The 24,163-nt window shown below is 39.2% G+C and overlaps 2 protein-coding genes across 2 annotated transcripts in view; one reads left to right on the top strand and one right to left on the bottom strand.

Annotated features, from left to right (window-relative positions):
* The window catches only part of LOC138738843 (mitogen-activated protein kinase kinase kinase 15-like), a 128,571-nt gene extending 118,091 nt beyond the window's left edge, over positions 1 to 10,480 (top strand). The window contains exon 28 of the mRNA XM_069889922.1: positions 3,439 to 10,480. Within this exon, the coding sequence (XP_069746023.1) occupies positions 3,439 to 3,502 (64 nt within the window). The 3' untranslated portion in view covers positions 3,503 to 10,480. The remainder of the gene's footprint in view (positions 1 to 3,438) is intronic.
* Positions 4,481 to 24,163, bottom strand: part of LOC138738844 (pyruvate dehydrogenase E1 component subunit alpha, mitochondrial-like) — a 58,078-nt gene continuing 38,395 nt past the window's right edge. Inside the window, exons 7-11 of the mRNA XM_069889925.1 lie at positions 23,382 to 23,537; positions 17,349 to 17,420; positions 15,384 to 15,451; positions 7,130 to 7,238; positions 4,481 to 4,919 (exon numbers count right to left, since the gene is read on the bottom strand). Of these exons, the coding sequence (XP_069746026.1) occupies positions 4,755 to 4,919; positions 7,130 to 7,238; positions 15,384 to 15,451; positions 17,349 to 17,420; positions 23,382 to 23,537 (570 nt within the window). The 3' untranslated portion in view covers positions 4,481 to 4,754. The remainder of the gene's footprint in view (positions 4,920 to 7,129; positions 7,239 to 15,383; positions 15,452 to 17,348; positions 17,421 to 23,381; positions 23,538 to 24,163) is intronic.

Genomic DNA, 24,163 nt, shown 5'->3' with positions numbered 1-24,163 from the left:
ATCTTAGCTTGAACTTATTTTGCATTTTTCAGCATTTGGGCATTGCTGCCTTCGAGAGGGTAGTAATGAGCTACCACTTTTGATTGTTGTAGAACTTTTGGTGAAGGTACACAACAAGTGTTGGACAGGAAGTTTCAGGATTAGATGCAACAAGGAAGAGAGAATGGTGATGTTGCTCCAAGTCAGATTGGTGTCCATCAGTAGGTTGAACTTGCAAATGGTATTTCCACTGGCCTGCCACTCTTCATGACAGTAGAGGTTGTGAGAGGTGATGTAAGCCTTGTGAAGGTTCAGAGCACAGACGATGGTGCCTTATGGTGCAACTCTAAAAGCAATTTTGATGTGTTTTTAAAAAGTGTGAACATGATTCACAATGCAAACTGAGGTCAAATGAATTGGCTTCTCAAGTTAATAGCCATCTTGGAAGGCTCCCACAGGTGCGCCTGATACTCAGAATGACAAGGAGGGAATTTTCTCCTTAAACATTCTGCCTTTCCAACATACATTTCTCCCTATTGATGCTTGATAAAGCATTTATTTTGCCTCCTATCTTAATGGCCTTCTGTCTTGTCAAATTTATTTTGGTAGAGCCTTGAAAGGTTTTATTAAATTAAAAGTCATACTGCTTTTTAGTAAAATTGTCCCTGGGTAAGGGAAAACTTTTGGTCAGTCCTGGAAATAGCTGTCACTATTGAGGTGGAAATGTTCTAACGTGCAGCTATTTCAATGCAAGGAGTATTGTAGGAAAGGCATGGATTGACATGTGAAATTATGACAATGCGGCCTTTAGTGAAATGTAATTGCAGGAGGGGCAGGACTGGCAGCTCAATGCTCTGGAGTTCCTTTGCTTCAGATGCGATAGAGAGGGAGGGATGGAAATGGCATTGCTCATCAGGGAAAATATCACAGCTGTGCTCAGATAGGACAGACCAGAGGGCTCGTCTACTGAGGCTATATGGGTAGAACTGAGGAACGGGAACGGTTTGACCGCCCAATAGTCAAGTGAGAATTGGAGGATCAGATCTGTAGTGAGATTTTTAAAAAAGCTGCAGGAAACAAAGTTGTGATAGTAGGAGATTTTAACTTTTGACATAGACTCCCTTGCTGTAAAGGAGCTAAATGGCTTGGGGTTCGTCAAATGTGTTCAGGAAAGTTTTCTAAATCATTAATTTAAAGGTACCAACTAGAGAATGCAATACTGGATCTCCTCTTAGGGAATCAGATAGGACAGGTGACAGAAGTATGTGTAGGGGAACACTTTGGGGCCAGTAATCATAATGCCATTAGTTTCAAGTTAATAATGAAGAAGGACAGACCTGGTCCTTGGGTTGAGATTCTAAACTGGAGAAAGGCCAATTTTGAGGAAATGGAAAAAGATCTAGATAGCATGGATTGGAAAAGGTTATTTTCTGCAAGGATGTGTGAGGTAAGTGGAAGACCTTCAAAAGTATAATTTCGAGAGTAGAGTTTGTACGTTCCTTTCAGGATTAAAGGCATAGGGAACCAAGGTTTTTCGAGGAATATTGGTGATCTGTTTAAGAAGAGTGAGGTAACAGAACAAATGAGGAACTTGTGGAGTGTAAAAAATGTAAGAAAAAACTTGAGAAGGAAACCAGGAGAGCTAAAGGAAATAAAACACGAAAGTCTGCAGACACCGTGGTTGAAGTAAAAACAATGCTGGAGAAACTCAGCAGGTCAAATAATGTACTTTATATAGCAAAGATAAAGATGCATAACCAACATTTTGAGAGACAATGTGAAGAAAAATCCTAAGGGTTTCTACAAGTGTATTAGGAGCAAAAAGAAAGTAAGGGACAAAATTGGGTCTCTTGAAGATCAGGGTGGTCGGCTTTGTATGAAGCCAGAAGAGATGCGAGACCTTAAATGATATTTTTGCTTTAGTATTTATTCAGGAAACCAGCACAGATTCTAGGAAAGTAAGGAAAATCTATACATAGTTAAAGAGGAAGAGGAGCTTGCTGTCTTAAATCAAATAAGGGTAAATAAATTCCCAGGGTCTGACAAGATATTCCCTTGAACTGTGAGGGAGACATAGAAATTGAAGACCTGGCAGAAATATTTAAAATGTCCTTATCCACCATTATGGTGCTGGAGGATTGGAGGGTAGCTCATGTTGTTCCATTGTTTACAAAAGGCTCCAAAAGTAAACCAGGAAATTATGGGCTGGTGAGCCTGGCATTAGTAGGTAAATCATTTGAAGGTGTCCTAGATCAGATACAGTATACCCAGGAACTGATTAAAAATAGTCAACATGGCTTTGTGCGTGGCAAGTTGTGTTCAACTAATCTTAGTCTGTCAAGGTTACCAGGAAAGTTGATGAAGGAAAGGCTGTGGATGTTATCAGCATGGACTTGACAAGGTTCCATTCCACATGGGAGGTTAGTCAGGAAGGTTCAGATGCTTGGTATTCATGGTAAGATAGTCAACTGCATTCGACATTGGTTCCATGGGAGAAGCCAGAGTTTTCAAACTGGAGGCCTGTGATGAGTGGTGGGCCTCAAGGATCAGACCATTGTTGTTTATCATCCATATTATTGATATAGTTGACAATGTGGTAAATTGAATCAACAAGTTTGCAGAAGACCCAAAGATTGGAGGTGTTGTGGACAGTATGGAAGGCTTTTAAAGCTTGCAGAGGGATCTGGACCAACTGAAAAAGAGACTGATGGAATTTAATGCGGACATGTGTGAGGTGTGGCATTTTGGAAACCACTAAAGGACATACACAGTAAATGGTAGGGCTCTGCATAGTGTGGTAGAAGAGAGGGATCTGGGAATACATATGTGTAATTCCCTAAAAGTGTTGATACAGGTAGATAAGGTTGTAAAAGGAGCTTTTAGTACATTGGCCTTCATAAATCAATGTTATATAAGGCATTGGTGAGGTCAAATTTGGAGTATTGTGTGTAGTCTTGGACACTTAACTATAGGAAACATATCAATAAGATTGAAAGTGCAAATGAAATTTACTAGGACATGAGGGACTGAGTTACAGGCAAAGGTTAAACAGGTTAGGACTTTATACCTTGGAGCATAGAGGAATGAGGGGAGATTTGATAGAGGTATTTAAGATTGAGGGGTATGAACAGAGAAAATACATCTTAGCTTTTTTCCACTGAGGTTAGGTGAGATACAAACCAAAGGACGTGGGTTAAGGGTGAAATGGGAAAAAAGGTGATATTGATACAGATCTGAATAGTCAGGATATCAAAGGTTATGGGGAGAAGGCAAGGGAGTGGAAGAATGGATCAGCTCATGATGGAACAGACGATGAGCTGAATGGCGTACTTCTGCTCCTAGATCTTATGGTCATGTGTCTTACTTTACAGGTTAAGGTAACAGAATCAGATATGCATGTTTAATGGATATTCTACTAACTGGGAAAAGTCACTAATATTGCCATTTTTCATATTTTAGAGGAGGAGCTGTTTGCAGACTCTGGAATGCCATTTTAACCTTCAGGAAAACTGCCAAGGATTAAATAAATGAAAATGGAGATTATGCAATCCTGCCTTCTCAAAATAATATTTTTATAGGAATGACCAAAGCTGCTACTTTTCTGTGGGTAAATATATATCTGCTTGTGTGTGTTTGAGCCTCTCATCATTGCACCAACTTTGGATTACCATACAAATAGAACTGGAGTCTTTATTCCTGAAACTACAAGAGCTGCTTTCCATTCAACACAAATCCCTGCTCCCATTTCAAAAACAGTAGCATTGACTTGGAAGTGCTTATTTTGTATTTAAGAAGTATGATCTGATGGTAAGAGTTTCTTTCTTAAACTGGTGTGCAAATTTGTCACTGCATGAAATGGAACCTCTGCTGTTTTATTGTAAGAAACATAGATTTTTGTTTTGCTTGAACAAATGCATTTGCTACCCAGGCAGAAGGATCCATCTGTTATTTCATCTGGCCTTGCAGGTAATGATTTAACTTTCTCCAGTCGATGGGTTCAGTATTGAAAAATGGCTGTTTTTTGTCTGAATTTTTAATATTATATTGAAAGTTGTCTCTGAGGAGTAATTATATTTTAAAATATTTTATGTATATTTTTTAATATTGCTTGAAAAATGAAACTAATTCCTATTGGCACTGTTAAAACAATGGTATTCTGCTAGATCATTGCTAATTTGAGGGTATCCTAATTCATAAACAACATTTATTCTATAACTCATGAACTTTACCAAAATGTTATTTTCTTTTTATTGTGGAGTAATTTCAAAGTGTTTGATCAGACTTCAAGTATTTTATGTCAGAAAATATAAATGATTTTCTAAACAGGCATGAAGAGATTCTTTTAAAAAAAAATCCCTCAGATCTGGTAGCCATAAAAAATATTTGGTTCTTGGGTCTTGCAGTTAAACTTATTGGGACAGATACATTTTGTTCTACATTTATAAACCTAATAAATCATTTGCAAATTAAAAGATGGAAGAAGGAATTCACAAGAGCAGCATTTCTTTAAACCATCCTGATTTCAGCATTTTTTTTATTGTATTAGTATCACAAAGCAACCAGAATTCTTTCAGGGTAACTTGATTAAAAAACAACTCTTTATACAAACCATAAATAAATCATAAGGTCAATGATTCATTGGTTTCTTAACTGTACTTGTACCGCAGGGAAAATTACTGCAATTTTAAAAATTAGGATTCTAAACCCAACTTTCAGATCCCAAATGACAATGTATATGTTGGTTGCTGTAGAACTGATTCCAATGGTTTTAAATGTTACGAGCCAGATTTGTACTTAATCCACGGATTGGTACCACGGACATCGAATGCTGATTCATTGCAGTATATGTAGTTGGCCAGTTCTTCTACTGCTGGTTCAGGGTCAGTCGTGGCAAACTGTGCTGCATCATCCACCTCTTTCCTGACACCAGCATCAATTTCCTACAAAATAACATAGCTGTTAATACAAGTGAGACCTGGGACAGCAATAACTATTGTAGTATGAGAAAAAAATGATCATTGTGATGGGTCTTAATACTTTTGAAAATGTATAATTTTACAGACTCTTATTAACTAAATGGCATTCAGATGGATCTTAATTCACCATTTGTAAAGATCTGGCACCAGTAATAAACTCAGATTATGTAAACAGCGAGGGGAAAAAAAAATCAGTGTAAAACAGGCATGAGGTAACAACGACCCTTCAAAGTTGCTGATTCAAACTAATTTTAGCCCCCCCCCCCCCACCCCAGAGAAGTTACTGTTCACACTGCAAAATTCAAGCTTATCCATGCAGCCTATATTTTTTTGCCAGTAAGAACATGGAACTGAAAAGGCACAAAGAAATAAAGTATAGATATGCGCTGCTTAACGTCCACAATATGTCCTGTGAAATCGGACATTACGTGATTTGGGTCTTGTGCAAACACCATATTATATACAGATTATTAACTATGATCATACTACACCACTCTCTCTCCACAGCCCTATATCGGTCACCAAACTAATCCCACAGCCCCCCCCCCCTCGGTACCTACACTGATCCCACTGCCCTGCTCTCTTGCCACAGCCCTGTATCAGTCCCCACTCTCTCTCCATAGCCCTATATCAGTCCCCACACTGATCTCACTGCCCTGCTCTCTCTCTCCACAGCCCCCCCCCCCCCCCCTCGGTCCCCACACTGATCCCACTGCCCTGCTCTCTTGCCACAGCCCTGAATCAGTCCCCACTCTCTCTCCACAGCCCCCCCCCCCCCGGTCCCCACACTGATCCCACTGCCCTGCTCTCTTGCCACAGCCCTGTATCAGTCCCCACTCTCTCTCCATAGCCCTATATCAGTCCCCACACTGATCCCACTGCCCTGCTCTCTTGCCACAGCCCTGTATCAGTCCCCACTCTCTCTCCATAGCCCTATATCAGTCCCCACACTAATCTCACTGCCCTGCTCTCTCTCTCCACAGCCCCCCCCCCCCCCTCGGTCCCCACACTGATCCCATTGCCCTGCTCTCTTGCCACAGCCCTGAATCAGTCCCCACTCTCTCTCCATAGCCCTATATCAGTCCCCACACTAATCTCACTGCCCTGCTCTCTCTCTCCACAGTCCCCCCTCCCCTCGGTCCCCACACTGATCCCACTGCCCTGCTCTCTTGCCACAGCCCTGTATCAGTCCTCACTCTCTCTCCATAGCCCTATATCAGTCCCCACACTAATCTCACTGCCCTGCTCTCTCTCCACAGCGCCCCCCCCCCTTGGTCCCCACACTGATCCCACTGCCCTGCTCTCTCTCTCCACAGCCCCCTCCCCCCCTCGGTCCCCACACTGATCCCACTGCCCTGCTCTCTTGCCACAGCCCTGAATCAGTCCCCACTCTCTCTCCATAGCCCTATATCAGTCCCCACACTGATCCCACTGCCCTGCTCTCTCTCCACAGCCCCCCACCCCCCTCGGTCCCCACACTGATCCCACTGCCCTGCTCTCTTGCCACAGCCCTGTATCAGTCTCCAAACTAATCTCAGTTATGATGTAATTATGAACTAAATGACGATGATTTTTATTAACCTTAACAGTTTTAGCATTATATGCAGTTAAAAGTTGTTCTTAAAACACATTTTTATAAGTCTTGATGGACAATCTGAAAGGACGGGGATTCATTGTAATTATTGGGATTTCTGAACTCGTAACCTTCTGGAACCACGGATGCAGTGTACGAAAATGTCCCTCATGGATAAGCTGATCCGGAAGCTACGGATTCATGGTGAATTTATAATCAGAATTGCTTGGCTGGAGAATACAAAGAGCAGTCATGGAAGTGTGTTATTCCAGTCACGGGTAGGTCCCAAGAGGACGACTAATGGGAAGGGAGGAGTGGACAAGGGAGTTATGAAGGGAGTGGTCCCTGCAGAAAACAGAGAGGGGAATATATGTCTAGTGGTGGGATCATATAGTAGGTGACGGAGGTCACGACTTCAAACCAAAGTTTTGGAATTCCCTCATTAATCTCCATCTCTCGGCTCTGTGAAGATGGTTCTTAATACCTGCTCTCTGACTGACTGTTTTCTCACTTGTCACTCAGCCTCCCAACTCACCATTATTTTGCGATCAAGTCTTAACGCTCATCATTTTCTTGCATTCAAATCAGACAAGAAACATACCTTCAGTTCTTCTATATTGGAGAGGTTATTGTTCAGCATCCTGTCCTTCAACATGGTAATAGGGTCACTTTTACTTCTCACTTCTTGGATTTCTTCTCTGGTACGGTAACTATAAACATACAAAAATGTATTCTTAGAATGTCCATGACAGCAACTCTTCACCCTTTTTAAAAAAAAACGCAAAGTTGATTCGTAACAATAGTCTTTGAACTTGCTTTTGATAAGGGAATAGGTAACTTTTGACAAAAATGAAGGACAATCAATTGTTCCTCCATGAATTGCACTATGAGGGGGCCTTGAAGATGGATACCATTAATATTCTGCACTTTTGATCTTAGAAGGTGGTGAATTTCCCTTCAAAATAAAGCAGTGCAAGGAAAAGATAAAATAAGACAGTGTCTGTAGTTCATTTTCAGTCAGAAATCTGATGGGGAAGAGGCTGTCCTTATACTGCTAAATGCTCACCTTCAGACTCATGTACCTTTATCCTGATGGTAGCAGAGTGAAGAGGGCATGGCCTGGGGGGTTCCTTGAGGATGGAGGCTGCTTTCTTAATACACTGTTTCTTGTAGATGTCCTCGATGGAACGAAGACTGGTGCCCATGATGTTCCTGAATGAGTTAACAACCTGCTGGGTTTTTTTTCCTGTCCTGAGCATTGGTACCTCCATACTCGACAGTGATGTACTCGGCAGAATGCTCTCCACAGTACACCTGTGGAAGTTTTCGGGAGTCTTTGATGACATACAAATCTCCTTACAAAGAATATATCCACTGGCTAGCCTTCTTTGTGATTGCATCGACATGAAAGCTCTAGGACAGATCCTCAGATGTTGACACCCAAGTTTGATATTTGTGACCCTCTCCACTGCTGACCCCTCTGAGGACTGGTTCATGTTCTAAAGTCCACAATCATCTCCTTGATTTTGCTAACGTTGAGTGCAAGGTTGGTGTAGTGACACTACTTAACTAGCTGATCTATCTACGTCCACTGCTGTCTGTGATTCTGCCAACTGCGGTGGCATCAGCAAACTTGCAGACAGCATTTGAATTATGCCTAGCCACACAGTCATGGGTGTAGAGTAGAGCAGTGAGCTAAGCATGCATCCTTGAGCTGTGCCCGTGTTGATTGTCAGTGAGGAGGAGATACTGTTACCAATTTGTACTGACTGTTGTCTTCCGATGAGGAAGTCAAGAATCTAGTTGCAGAAGCCCAGGGTTTGGAGCTTGTTGACAAGCACTGATGGAATAATGTTGTTGAAGGCTGAGCTGTAGTCAGTGAAGAGTAGCCAGGTGTACGAGTTGCTGTTCTCTAGGTGATCCAGAGCTGAGTGGAGATGTTGTGATAATGATATTGTGACAGTAGATGAATTGCAGTGGTTCCAAGTGCATGTTAATTCGAGCCATGACAAACCTCTCAAAGCATTTCATCACAGTCGATGCGAGTGCTACTGAGCGACCATTGTTGAGGCAGCTCATTCTGCTCTTACTCTGTGTTATTTTATGATTTGGTATTATTTAAAGGATACAATGCTATGGTTCAGTGAACAAGGCAGTTAGACAAAACAGTAAATGGGCCCTTTGGCCAACTTAAACCATATGCCATAGGTGCTCTGTGATTAGTAACAGCACCGATGGCATAGGGATTACTTAAAAGTTGTATGTGAATGGAAAGGACAAAGTTTGAAAACCACTGATCTACATTAATCCCAAACCTCCAGGTGACACATGTATCTGCTTCTACGTCTAACCACACACTTTGCATAAAAAACCTGCCTTTCAGCTCTCCTTTAAATTTAAACCTACATCAGCGTTTTAGACTCTCCTGTGGGAGGAAACAATATGTTTATCTTCTCTCTCCCTGCCCTCAAAATGTTGTAAACTGAGCCTATCTAATTTCTCCTTATAACTACAAGTAAAAGCCTGATGAATCCTTTATGCAACATGATATCTAGTCTCAGGCCAAGGCATTGAGTATATGAAAGCAAGCCTGTCAAATGCCTTCCTTCACTACTATATCCCATTTTCAGGGAATTTGCACTCAAAGTTCCCTCTATACATCAACACTCTCAAGATCCCTGTCATATACCGTTAGTATGTAACAGTCCAAAGTGATTAAATTCCATCTACCACTGCTCCATCCAATTTTCAAAATGACCTACTTCCTTTGGCAAATTTTGTGCTGTCAGAAAAAGGAGTAATCAGTCCACTTACATTCTCACCTAGATCATTTCTACATATTGCAAACAGCATTTTTTAAATGTTTTATAATTTTTCACACTATGAACCATATCAACCAAAATATGTACAAATGTTTCTCATTAAATTTACAGTGATTTTTTTCTCCCTTTTATTCCCCCTTTCCCTCCCTCCCCTCTACCCACCCCCCTCCAAAACCCATAACTATTCAACATATACAATACAATAAAACCATAAAACAATATCTTCATACAAAGGAAAATAAACAAGAAAAATGCATCATCTATTTATTACACACTGAATCTAGTCGTTTTGACGTCTTATTTTCATTCTCATTTTAGGGGATGGAGGTCGTAGGCAAGTTCTCTCTGATATGTTCCATGTACTGTTCCCAAATTTGTTCAAACATTGTGACTTTATTTTTAAAATTATGTTATTTTTTCCAGTGGAATACATTTATTCATTTCCATGCATTTCCATGTTCTCTTCCATTTTCCAAGTTGACATGATACATTTTTTTGCTATCGCTAAGGCTATCATAATGAATTTTTTTTGCACTTTATCCAATTTGAGGCCTAATTCTCTACTTCTTATGTTACTTAAAAGAAATATCTCTGGTTTTTTTGGTATGTTATTTTTTGTAATTTTATTTAGTATCTGATTTAATTCTTCCCAAAACGTATTTACTTTCGTACATGCCCAAGTTGCATGTAATGTTGTTCCCATTTCCTTCTTAAAGCGAAAACATCTATCCGATAATGTTGAATCCCATCTTTAATTTTTGAGGAGTGAGATATTCCCTGTGTAACCAATTATACTGTATCATGCGTAACCTTGTGTTTATTGTATTCTTCATAGTTCCAGAACATAACTTTTCCCATACTTTTTTTATCTTTATGTTTAGATCCTTTTCCCACTTTTGCTTAGGTTTATAGTTTATTTCATTTTCCTTATCTTGCAGCTTGATGTACATGTTGGTTATAAATCTTTTAATTATCATTGTGCCTGTAATCACATATTCAAAGCTGCTTCCTTCAGGTAATCTCAAGCTGTTTCCCAATTTATCCTTTAAATAAGCTTTCAATTGATGATATGCAAACATTGTACCATGAGTTATTCCATATTTGTACTTCAACTGTTCAAATGTTAATAAATTATTTCTCAAAAAACAATTTTCTATTCTTTTGATTCCTTTTCTCTCCCATTCTCTAAAGGAAAGGTTGTCTATTGTAAAAGGGATTAGCGGATTTTGCATCAATAGTAATTTTGGTATTTGATAATTCGTTTTTTTCCTTTCTAAGTGGATCTTCCTCCATGTATAAAGTAAATGATGCAGTACTGGTGAGTTTTTATATTGCACCAGCTTTTCATCCCACTTATAAAGTATATGTTCTGGTACCTTTTCCCCTATTTTATCTAGTTCTATCTTAGTCCAGTCTGGTTTTTTCCTTGTCTGGTAAAAATCTGATAAATACCTTAATTGTGCAGCTCTATAATAAATTCTAAAATTTGGTAACTGCAAACCACCTTGATTATACCTTTCTGCTAATTTATCTAACGCTACCCTTGGATTCCTGCCTTTCCACAAGAATTTCCTTATTATTCTCTTTAGTTCCTTAAAGCATTTTTCTGTTAAAGGAATTGGTAAAGTTTGAAATAAGTATTCTAACCTTGGGAACTTGTTCATTTTAATGCAGTTTACCCTCCCTATCAATGTTAGCGGTAATTCTTTCCAATGTTCTAAGTCTTCTTGCAATTTATTTATTAGTGGCTGATAATTTAGTTTGTACAAGTGGCTTAAATTATTATCTAACCTGATCCCTAGGTATCAGATTGCTTGTGTTTGCCATTTAAATGGTGATTCTTTTTTAAATTCTGTATAGTCTGCGTTACTCATTGGCATCACTTCACTTTTATTTGCGTTGATCTTGTACCCCGATATTTCTCCATATTCCTTCAATTTCTTATGTAATTCTTTTACTGATAACTCTGGTTCTGTTAGGTATTATATGATGTTATCTGCAAATAAGCTGATTTTATACTTTTTTTAAATCCCTTTTATTTTATTTTCTATTTTTATCAGTTCTGCCAAAGGTTCTATTGCTAAGGCGAACAATGAGGGGGATAGTGGACATCCCTGTCTAGTTGACCTACTTAATTTAAAGTGACTCAATACATATCTATTTACTGTTACCTTCGCCAACGGTCCATCATACAATGCTTTTATCCAATTTATATATTTTTCTGGTAGATTGAACCTCTGTAATACTGTAATAAATAAGTAATTCCACTCTACTCTGTCAAAGGCCTTTTCTGCGTCTAAAGCAACAGCCACTGTTGGTTTCTTATTTCCTTGAACTGCGTGGATTAGATTAATAAGTTTGCAGACGTTGTTCGCCTTTTCTTAATAAATCCAGTTTGATTTTTTTTTTCTATTTTGGTACACAATCGGCCAATCTGTTTGCTAATAATTTCGCTATTATCTTATAGTCTGAGTTAAGAGATATTGGTCTATATGATGCTGGTGTTAATGGATCCTTCCGTCTTTGGTATTACTGTCTTACATGAATCTGGCAAGTTTTGTGTTTCTTCTATCTGGTTCATTACTTCCGGAGAGGAGGAACTAATAATTCTAAATGTTGGAAATGCATCCTCTCCTGGCATTTTATTGTTCGGCAGCTTTTTTAATATATCCTGTACTTCCTCTATTTCAAATGGTTTTATTAGTTTGTTTTGTTCCTCTTCTTGCAATTTCAGCAGTTCAATTCTAGCTAAAAATTCCATTAATCTCTGTTGGGTTATATGTAATTTGTTTGTCCTTTTTTCCTTGATGCCAGTATCGTTCTTTTAGCTTGTTCTGTTTTAAAGTTGCCAAGCTAATATTTTGTGTTTTTTCTCCAAGTTTGTAATACATTTGCTTTGCTTTCATTATGTTCTTCTCCACCTTGTACATTTGTAATGTTTCCTATTTAATTTTTTTGTCCGCTAATTCTCTCCTTTTCGTTATATCATCCCTTTTTACTAGTTCCTTTTCTGTATTTACTATCTCCCTTTCCAACTGCTCTATTTTCTGATTGTAGTCCTTTTTCATCTTAGTTACATAACTTATTATCTGCCCTCTAATGAAGGCTTTCATTGTGTCCCATAATATAAATTTGTCTTTCACTGATCCTGTGTTTATTTCAAAATATGTTTTAATTTGGCATTCAATAAACTCCCTAAATTCCTGTCTTTTAACCTCCATCTATATGTTCTTGGTGGGATGTCCTCCAGTTCTATTGCTAATAATAGGGGTGAATGATCTGATAGTAGTCTAGCTTTATACTCAGTTTTCCTAACTCTCCCTTGATTATGGGCTGACAACAAAAACATATCAATCCTTTTGTGCCTACTTGAATAATATGAAAATTCCTTTTCTCTTGGGTGTTTCCCCCCTCCATATATCCGTAAGTTTCATTTCCTGCATTGATTAAACCATAAATTTGGCTACTTTAATTTATTTACTTGTCTTTTGTCCAACATTGGGTCCAAATTAAGGTTAAAATCCCCTCCTATCAATATATTTCCTTGTGTGTCTGCAATCTACAAAAAAATATCCTGCATAAACTTTTGATCCTCCTCGTTAGGCGCATATATATTGAGCAAATTCCCAAATTCTGAGTATATCTGACACTTTATCATTGCATACCTCCCTGCCGGATTTATTATTTCCTCCTCTATTTTGATTTGTACATTTTTGTTAACTAGTATGGCTACACCTCTAGCTTTTGAATGATATGATCCTGCTGTTACGTGTCCTACTCAGTCTCTCTTATTATGTTCTGCTTCAGTTAGATGCATTTCCTGCACAAATGCTAGATCTATTTTTTCCTTCAATAAATTTAGTAGCCTCTTCCTTTTAATTTGGTTAAGTATTCCATTAATGTTTATAGTCATATAGTTCAACATGGCCATCTTACATCTTGCATATACCTCTTCGCCACCTCCATCCCCATTTTCATCTTGGTTTTCTCTTATTACACTTAATGTACGACAACACATTTAAGACATAAAGTAGCCCCACAGTTCCCACATCCACTAATACCTTAACCCCAAAGTTCCACCCCTCTCTGAGTTGCCCCATATCCCTTGCCGGGTAACCACAACTCCCTTTTTCATTTGGATTGCGATCTTGTTCACAGTGTCAACTGATTTTGCAGTGACGATTATCCCCCCAACTCCCTTCCTTCCCTTCTCTTTTCCCTCTTTAGTTCTTTACATATACATTGTTTCTACATCTTTATATATACTTTATCGCCGTTCTTCATTCTTATTACATCTCTTCTCCTGTCCTGCAAACGTTCTGCGAATTCTTGCACTTTCTCTAGATCCGAGAACAGTCTGTTTTGGTCCCTGGGTATAAATATTTTAAGCACGGCTGGATGCCTTAATATGAATTTGTAACCTTTTTCCATAAAATCGATTTCGCTGTATTAAGCTCCTTCCTCCTCTTAAAGAGTTCAAAACTTAAGTCTGGATAAAAAAATATTTTTTGACCCTTGTATTCCAATGGTTTATTATTTTCTCTAATTTTATTCCAGTATATTTTCTCTTGTCGTGTATCTCAAAAATTTTACTAAGATGAATCTTGGTTTTTGATGTGCCTGTAGTTTCGGAGCAAATGCTCTGTGTGCCCTTTCTATTTCCATTTCTTCCTGCATTTCTGTTGTTACCAGGACCTTCGGGATCCATCCTTTTATAAATTCCTTCAGGAGGGTTTCACCTACTATAATTTTCCAAGATAACAACTCTTGAGTCTCTTTAATTTTCTTCCAATTTTTCTCTAAGTCATTTACTTCCTTCTACAGCTGTTTCCCGCTCTTCCACATTCTCTACTCTTTTCCCTATTTCTGTCATTACAAGTTCTAAACTTTGCATTTTATCTTCTGTTCTTTTCATTTTCCTTTTTTTTTGCATTAAACTCTAATTAATAATTAAGCAAAGATTCTTTTAGTGATCTCATTTGTTCTTCAAAAAAGACTATCTATATTCTGTTCACCAGTTTTACCCTCTATTTCTCTGTGAAGATCTCGGTCTTCTTCTTCTCTTCTTTGTATCTGTGTCTCTTCTGTTTTTCCTGATGTGCTGCTTATATATCTTTGTTGGTCTTCTTGTCAGTCATCCCTCCATCTATCTCCCATGTCTGTTTCATCGCTCCCTCGTCCTCCAGCTGAGAGCCCTGGTGTCGTGCGTCCCTCAGCTGTTCGCTCTGTGACAGTCCGCTCCTCTGCTGAGCCCCTCCTCCCACTGGTATCCTCTTTCTCCTTTGATTGTGCACTGCGCACTTTTGTTTGGCTTCAAGAGCCATTTTTGTAGTACACCGGCTGGTGGGTCACGAGTCCACAGGGCAGGCACTGACTTCTAGCATCGGGCGCTCCTCGACTCCACAGTGTCATATTCCTTCGTGCAGGTAAGGCCGCCTTCTTTCTTCTCCAGTGACTTTTCTACTTTTTTTCCAGTTTTTACTTTCTCTTCTCTATCAATCTGTTATGCTTTGCTTTTTCCTAACTTTTTTCCTATTTTCCTGGAGAGGGCTGGTTTTCCCGACCGGCTACTACTCCATCACATGACTCCTCCCCATATTACAAACAGCATTGATTCCTAGCTACACAATTGGTTACAGACTTCCAGTCAAAACACTTCTTGACTAAGGCAATTTTAGATCCAGATTGTCAGTACCCCCTGGATAGCTGACTGTGCAAGACTTTGTCAAAAAATTCCCTAAAGCATGTCTACAGACCAGCCTTTGTTTTTTTTTGGTTCTCAAAAAAAACTCAGATGTGCGAGATAGAAGTCAACATGATTTTGTGTGGGATAAATCCTAACGAGTCCCTGCCTTTCAAGTGAGCCTAAATCCTGTCCCTCAGAACTTGTTCCTAAAATCTCAATGTACACAAGACAAATAGCAAAGGAAGAACTTGTAATGCAAATGGAATCAATTGAACAATCAACATACTATTTTCAAGCTGAAACTTGATCTAATGGGTTCCAACATCTCATTCCAATCTACCAGTTACCTGATTCCTGGATCACTCATGCTGTGTCCATGATATCGATAAGTTTGCAGTTCCATCAAGATAGGGCCCTGTCATTGAACACAAGGTATTAGAAATCAATGACATCACAACTAGTGTATCCTCTGTCTCTAATACTTCCCTCTTGGCAATTCTCTCCGAAATTTAACTCCAGGTTGTAAAACAGGTTCCAGAAAAACGTGACTCATTTCCCACGGGTTCTGAGAGTCATCTTCAGGTAAACACCTGGATGTCGAGGGTGGATCAACTACAAATTGTTGACATTTACCAAGAAAACCAACGAGTGACAAAATTGCATAAATAAAACCACTGTAAAAGTTAGATAATCTCGTAAGGTTAGGACTTCGGTGATACTGAATTAGCAAATTTTCCACACAACTAGACATTATTCCTATTAATATCAGCAACATTTTTAATTCAAGGTTGAATGTGCCTAACATTAAAATAAATGGAGAATCCAGTAGGTTTAGGACCTCTCGAGACAGAAAGTCATTTGGAAAACATTACCTGCAGAACCTTTTGGATTTCTGAAATGTTAGGATAACAGACTATCGTGGTTTAGCTATCCTGCCAGATTGATTGATTTGCTTCAGTGGATCAAATGCTCGATTATCCTCAAGATTCTTAAAATGCTACACTCTATGACATTATCCCAGAAGCATGTACTAGTCTCCCAGTCTCCAATTAACTGTAGATCCACTTGAGCATTTAATGGAGATGCAAACTTTTTGACTAAACTCAGCAAGATTGTGATAAAACATAGTTAATCTCAATATTTACAAATCATTCCCATGTTATATATACAAATCTCTGGCATAATTCTTAGATTTATATCTGACTGGTAATGTCACATTAATATAATGATTAAGTTACAGGACCAGTAGCCATTGAACCAGAAATATGTTCAAATCCACCTTGGAAAATGGGGGATTTAAATAAATCTAGTCCCTTGAAACTACCAAACTATTATGAAAAAAAGCAAATACTGTATTTGACAGCATATAGCTAAAAGCCTCAAAAACCACCCCGGTCCTATATGCAAACGTGACATTTTGGTGCCACTATTTTGGACTACTCGCCTAAGCTTCAAGAACCCTTTCCCTTAGGTGGCCCGTGCTTTCTGGAGTCATCAGCCACTTCACCTGGTAAGAAGGCTCGCCCTCTCCCTCCTTCCCTCTTGCTCACTCTATCCCACGGTGCTTTGAGGGGAACATTGGGCTTCGACAATCAGGCTTTGTTTGATGAGCGCACTCTATCCCCCGAGCAAATTGAATGAGGTGCCGGGGCAGGTGGCAGTGAGCAGGCTGCCTGTCAAGCTCAGCTCAACAGGCCACTCACTCACTGCTACCTGCCCCTCGATCAATCTGTTCAGGCTCAGTGTGAAGCCTGATCACCGAGGCCCAGTGCTCCCTCAAACAAGTGATCAATTGTCTCCTCCCTGTGACAGTAGGCCTGGGGCCTGTCCATTGCCCTGGCTTCTCTCGCGTGCCCCAGTGCACCTGTCAATTAATTGGCATGTGGGCGGTGGGGGAAAAGCAGCCTGAGCCTTGGCGTGTAGTAGGCAGGAGGACGTGTTGTTGCTCATGTGCAAGAGGCTTTGGCATCTCGGCCATGCAAGGCTGAAGGATTTTCATCAAGGTGAGTGAAGGTAAATACACTAAAACAAATTCTTCCTGGATTCTCACACTAAAGAAAAGGGGGTCCTATATGCCGTCAAATACGGCAGTTCACCATTACTCCACAGGGAAGGAAATCTGCCATCATTATCCTCAGTTCAGGGCCAATAAGGTAGTACAAGAGTTGCTGGTGTCACAGTGAGGTTCACTATTAATTTTCTGGACTTTAATAAATCTCTGAACCAGGCTCATTAATGGAAAACTAATGTTCTACACTATTCCGAAGTACAAAGGGGACCACACATTTCAGTAAATAATGTACATGGATTACCTTTCCAGATCTGCAGTAATCTGCTGCAAATTTTGTTGCCTCTCTGACGCTTAACACATCCATGCCATCGACCTGTAAACAGATTGGTGCAAGGTGGATTTGTGTAATTTGTTTAAGAAATGGAAGTAAATATAAACTAACCTGAAGATTCAAACAATAAATTCAACATTGTTCTTTTTCCACTTTTCTCCCACACATTTTAAAAATTTCAGTTACCAGAAGATAACTCCTGTCTGTTCCCGCAACATGCTATTTCTAACCATTGATAAGTTGCCAGAAAAGCCAATGAGCAAAACAGGTAAACTATCCTTTATCCGGAACCCTTGGGGGACAGTGTGTTCCAAATTTCGGAAAGCAGTATCCACCCCACCCCCTCGACCGCCCGACTCGCGCTGCCATCTCCCCACTTGCCAGAGTTTGGAGCTTCCCGGATTTTAGATGTCTGAATAAAGGATCGTGTACCTGTACGATATCTAACTGCAAGACCCAGCATTCACTGCAATGCCAGCTAAATGCTGCGCTCAGAAACTGCACTGGAGCAAGGACCTCTTCAATAATAAACTTCCACCCAAATACAAGCTCAAGTTACAGATTACATAAAAGGGGATGACATTGTTATTAACATGCATGGAATTTGTTTCAGTGGTGCTTGGGTTATGAATAAATGTTTCTGCAAATAAGACTAAGTGCCTGCAGTCTGTCCAAGGTTTACAATTCAATTATTTTATTGCTTAACAATGTTAATGAAAGTTCCTCTTATTACTTGTTTTCATATGGATTGCAGCACAACTGCATAAATTATTTGTGTACATGTTCGCTGTAGTTGATGAAACAACAGACCCAATAGCTTTGACGTAATAAGGGTAGAGATATCAGGTCTCATTCAACATTATTCTCCAATCCTGGAAGAGCAGTATCTCGTGTTTGGGCTGTGCTCCCAACTACCCATGTTGCATGTGGCAAAAGAGCTTCTCATGAATCCCCCTATCATGAGAAATCCAACCTTAATTTTTGCAATTTATTCTGGTCAGGCTATGCTGCACCTCAAAGTCGTTATATCATTTTATAGGTATAGTGCCCTGAACACCTCTCCAGCTTTCGTCTAATCTGGACTTTGTATACATTTGCTTCTTGCTTTTCCCTATTTAATAAGCACACTATGATCCATTCTTGGTCACTTTTTCTTTTATGAACAATTCTTCCTTCAATCTGGTGGTTTCTTTTCACTTGAGTCACTTATGGGTGCTTTTCCTTAGCAACTTTCTTCTTTGGCTTGGCTTCGTGGACAAAGATTTATAGAGGGGTATGTCCTTAGCAACTACACCCTTGCAAAACTGGTTTTATAATTGCAATGTTTTTTTTTTCCCCTACACTGTCAATTCTACTACAAATTTTAACAAGAACATTTCCTCAGTTTGCTATGGTAGACATTCCTGAAGGCTGTTAACTGAGCATTCTTTGGGCTTTGTAAGAATGATGTAGGAAACCAAAGTCAGAGTGGAAATGGAATGGTGATGGCAACTCAAAGCCCCGATGCAGTACTATCAACATGATCTTGTCTACACTGGAAAAAATGCTTCTCAAAACACCTCCATTCAGTCACAAGACTGCCTCTGAGCTCAACCTGCCTTTTGCACAGTTCTAACAAACCCTAATGCAAGCTTAAGGAATAGTATCTCCTGTCAAGGCATGTTGCAACCCTCAGGAATTGATTTGGAATTTAACCATCTTAAATAGCCAGCCTTTCCGGTTTGTCCTTTCCTTTCTTAGAACCATCTTGAGCCCTTCTCATCATTTACTGGTTGGAAGTATTGTGATTATTCAAATTTCTCCTTTGAGCCAGTACTCTTGGTCCCAGATGCAGGTGAAGTTTACCACAAAAGTATAATTCCTTCCCATCCCACAATCATTGTGAAAGCTCCACAAAATGGAATCCTAACATTTCCAACACAATCCTTGAGTTTAATGGAGTATTGCGATCACTATCCTATTAGTTTTAGGCTAGTAATGGAAAAGAATAGAGGCGGGCCAAAGGTTGAGATTCTTGATTGGAAGAAAGCAAATTTTGAGGGGATGAGAAAAGATTTGGAGGGTGTGGATTCGGATAAGATATTTTCAGGTAATAATGTAGCAGATAAATGAAGGATAGTCAAAGGAGAAGTTCTGAAAGTACAGAGTTGGTATGTCCCTGTGAGGATTAAAGAAAAAGTTAGAAACTGTAGGGACTCTTGGTTTCCAAAAGATATTTGGAACTTGGTTTGGAGGATGTGCACAACAGGTTTAAACAGCAAGGAATGGATGAACTGCCTGACGAATATAAGGAGTGTAAAAAAAAATATAAGGAAATTATAAAGGCTAAAAGGAGATAGGAAGCTGCTTTGGCAGGAAAAGTAAATCCAAAGAGTTTATAGTTTCTACAAGTACAAGCGGTGTACCTCAGGGTTCGGTATTGGGACCGTTGCTGTTTGTCATATATATTAATGATCTGGAGGATGGGACGGTAAATTGGATTAGTAAATATGCAGATGATACTAAAATAGGGGGAATTGTGGATGATGAAGAGGGCTTTCAAAGATTGCAGAGGGATTTAAACTGCTTAGAGGAGTGGGCAGAAAGATGGCAGATGGAGTTTAATGCTGATAAGTGTGAGGTGCTTCACTTTGGAAAGAATAATCAAAGCAAGACATATGTGGTAAATGGGAGGTCATTGAAGAATGCAGTGGAGCAGAAAGATCTAGGAATAATGGTACACTGTTCCCTGAAGGTAGGAGCGCATGTGGATAGGGTGGTGAAGAAGGCCTTTAGTATGCTTGCCGATATAAATCAGTGCATAGAATATAGGAGTTGGGAAGTAATGATGAAACTGTACAAGGCATTGGTGAGGCCAAATTTAGAATACTGTGTGCAGTTCTGGTCACCAATTTAGAGGAAGGATGAGTACAGAGAAGATTTACAAAAATGTTGCCTGGGTTTCAGCATCTGGAATACAAGGAGAGATTGAGCAAATTAGGTCTTTATTCCTTGGAACGTAAAAGGCTGAGAGGGATAGATAGTTGATGTGGAAAGGCTTTTCCCATTGAGAGTAGGAGAGATGGATACAAGAGGCCATGGGTTGAGAGTTGACAGGCAAAGGTTTAGGAGTAACATGAGGGGGAACTTCTTTACTCAGAGAATGGTTACTGTGTGGAATGGGCTTCTGGGAAAGGTGGTGGAGGCAGGGTCAATTTTGTCATTTAAGAAAGAGTTGGGTAAATATATAGATGGGAGGGGGGTGGAAGGATATGGGCAGAGTGCTGGTTAGTGGGATTAGAGGAGGGTTCTTGGATTAGTGTGGACTAGAAGGGCAAAATTGGCCTGTTTCCGTGCTGTAATTGTTATATGGTCATTAAAAGTAAAAGAATAGTGAGGGATAAAATTGGACCTCTTGAAGATGAAGGGGGGGGGGGTGGGGGGTTCTCTGTGAGAAACCAGAGGAGATGAGTGAAATTTTAAATGATTTTTTTTTCTTCAGTATTCACTAAGGAAAAGAATATTGAGGCAGATGAAGTGAAGAAATATGGTAGGGTTATTTGTAAAAGTATGGAGCAGATATTTAAAAATTCTTGGAGTTAAAATTTAATCTCCCAATCTGTTCCGGTGGACGTCAGTCTCTACAGCTTAAAAAGTTAATTATTGTTGTTCTTAGTGATGAGTATTTTTGTATTTTTAAGTGGGTAGGGGAGGAGGGAGGGTGTTAGTTGGGTGTATGAGGGAGGTTGGGTTATTCAATGATGTAATGTTTGTATTGATATATTACTACTAATGTCATATGATTTAAAATTGTAAATAAAATATTAAAAAAAAGAAAGTACAGCCAACCCTATGTTCCAGAAATTTGCTGTGAAGGAATTCACAAATCACAAACAAAAAATCTTTAAAAAAGAAATATGGTAGCGAGGTCATGGATAATATAAGAATTAATGAGGAGGTAGTGTTGGTTATATTGAAAAAGATCAAGGTGGATAAATCTCCAGGTCCTGTCAAAATATTCCCTCGGATCCTAAGGGAGGTTAGTGAACAAATAGCTGACAGAAATATTTAAAATGTCACTAGCCATGGGGAAAGTGCCAGAGGACTAGAGGGTGGCTCATGTTGTTCCGCTGTTCAAAAAAGGATCTAAAAGTAAACCTTGTAATTATAGACCTTTAAGTCTGACATCAGTGGTGGGTAAATTAATGAACAGTGTTCTTAAAGATGCTACATAAAACTATTTGGAAAGTCAGGGATGATTCGGAGTAGGCAGCATGGTTTTGTACGTGGTAGAGTTTTTCGAGGAGGTTACTAAAAAGGTTGATATGGGGAAGGTGGTGGATGTTGTTTATTTGGCCTTTAGTAAGGCTTTTGATAAGGTTTCCCATAAGAGGTTAGTAAGGAAGGGGGAAGTATTAGGTACTAATGATGTAGTGAAATGGATTCAACGATGGTTGGATGGGTGATGCCAGAGAGTAGTGGTGGAAAATTATTTGTCAAATCCACATTAAATGGTAGACAATTGAGAAGTGCAGTGGAACAAAGGGATTTAGGAGTTATGGTACATAATTCTCTGAAAGTTGAATCACATGTGGATCAAGTGGAGAAGGCATTTAGTATATTGGCTTTCATAAATCAGACTATAGAAGACAGGAGTTGGGATGTTATGTTGAAATTGTATAAGGCACTGGTGAGGCCAAATTTGGAATATTGTGTGCAGCTTTGGTCACCGAATTTCAGGAAGAAAATAAACAGCATAGAGAGAGTGTAGAGGAGATTTAAGAGAATGTTGCCAAAGTTTAAGGGTTTGAGTTATAAGGAATGGTTGAGCAGACTGGAACTTTATTCTCTGGAGCATAGAGGTTGAGGGGTGATTTGATAGAGGTATTCAAAATTATAAGGGGGATGGATAGAGTCAATGTGGATAGGATTTTTCCATTGAGAGTGGGGGAGATTCCAACCAGAGGCCATGAATTGAGAGTAAAAGGGTAAAAGTTTAAGGGAAACATAAGGGGGAATTTCTTTTATGCAGAGGGTGGTGGGGATATGGAATGAACTTCTGGCAGTGGTGGTAGAAGCTAGATCGATGTTAATATTCAAGGAAAGGTTGGATAGGTATATGGATGGGAGAGGTGTGGAGGGTTATGTGCCAAATGCAGTGAGCCTAGGTTTCTGGCAATGTGAGCCAGCTGTACCACACTGCCTTTTCATTGCAATTATCTTAGGTACAGTAAAATCCCTGGTATTCAGAATTCAAGCAAACAGCAACCCAATCAACTGGCAAAAAAAAAGAGGAAATAAATAATTTAAAGTTTTAAATTGTAAAAGTAAATATTTTCTGAAGCAACACACAAATCCTTGGTGAAGATGGGAGCAAAGATTCAGCCATTGGAGTGCCCTCGTCGTGCCTGCCCGCAGCAGCTGTTTGAGCAAAGTGTGAAAAAAATGGTAGTGCACAGGATGAAGAGTCGGCCAATGCTGGGGCGACTCTCGCAAAGTGTCTCCCTATCCCTGCCTAGTAAGATTCTTTATTAATATTGTATATTTGTAAGGCTTTATCTGTAGATGTGAGGGGGGAGTGTTAATTATGATGGCAGCATGGTTAGCAAAGCAATTAGCACAACGCTGTTGAAGTGCCAACGACCAGGGTTCGAATTTAAAATTAAATTTTGTAAGTGATGGGAATTACCTGATTAAAGTGAACTTTACATAATTAATGACTACAATATTGATTTTTTTTCCCCCCAAATTACATTTGGCACTGTCTTTTAAACTGTTTATTTTGAATGCTGGTATATTAATTAGGCATTGTAAGAGTGTGTCTCAGGCAACTGGAAAATTCACATTACCAGCATCTTCAATCCCTGTAGATGCTGGGGATTTTACTGTATTTAGTTTAAAAATTACCAGCTAGTTAGAATATCTGTATTCCCACTTTAGATATTAAAGGAACAACATGTGGATTATAAAACCGATGAATGGTTCCTGATTTACAATGTTTTATCAAATTGATTACCGTCTTACCCTCAGACCAGGGATGTAGTCACCTCTCTTAAAATAGTCGGTGCTGGCTGCTGCTCTCTCCACGGATGTACCCATACCATATCTATTGTTCTCACAGATAAATATGCAGGGCAGCTTCCAAAGCATTGCCATGTTATAGGTTTCAAAAATTTGACCCTAAAAATTGATATAAATAATGCGATTTAAATAGATTAAAAAGGCAAAACAAAGTACATGAAGAAATTCTCACCTTGATGCTTCAAACTGTAAAACACTTTAAAAGATCCCACCCATCGGAAGACTTCTCAGATTTCGGATGCATGTCATTAGCCCTTTTCTTAAAACTTGACTAAAATTCATGGAGCACTACACACTGTATTTAAGATGTAATTAATCAATAAAAAGATCAGAGCTTGTTCATGCATTGTGCTGTGGTGTGCGTTAAGCCACAACAGACATCTTATGCCTGACATGTTCTTAGCTGCAGAGTGTACTTATAGAGCCACATAACTAGTTTAAGGTTTCCAATTATTTACATTCAGCTCAAATGACTGATACACAAATGTCTTGAATTGTAATTTAGTATTTATCATAATTATAATGGTTTTAATCAAGTGTGGTCACTGTTGTGATATAGAAAATGTATCAGTCAATCTGCAAAAAAGCTCCCATTATATATAAATACAATACAACTCCGATTATCCAAAATCAGATTTTCCGAAATCCTGTTATCCAAAATTTTTTTTGGACCCGGAAATGTCGTCTGTTCGGCTCCCAAGATTTTTCGCATAATTGAGGATTTC

This window comes from Narcine bancroftii, chromosome 7, assembly GCF_036971445.1.
Source record: "Narcine bancroftii isolate sNarBan1 chromosome 7, sNarBan1.hap1, whole genome shotgun sequence".
In the NCBI taxonomy this organism is placed as follows: domain Eukaryota; kingdom Metazoa; phylum Chordata; class Chondrichthyes; order Torpediniformes; family Narcinidae; genus Narcine; species Narcine bancroftii.
The sequence above is the reverse complement of the archived record's forward strand: the minus strand, read 5'-3'. Positions and strand labels throughout refer to the sequence as shown.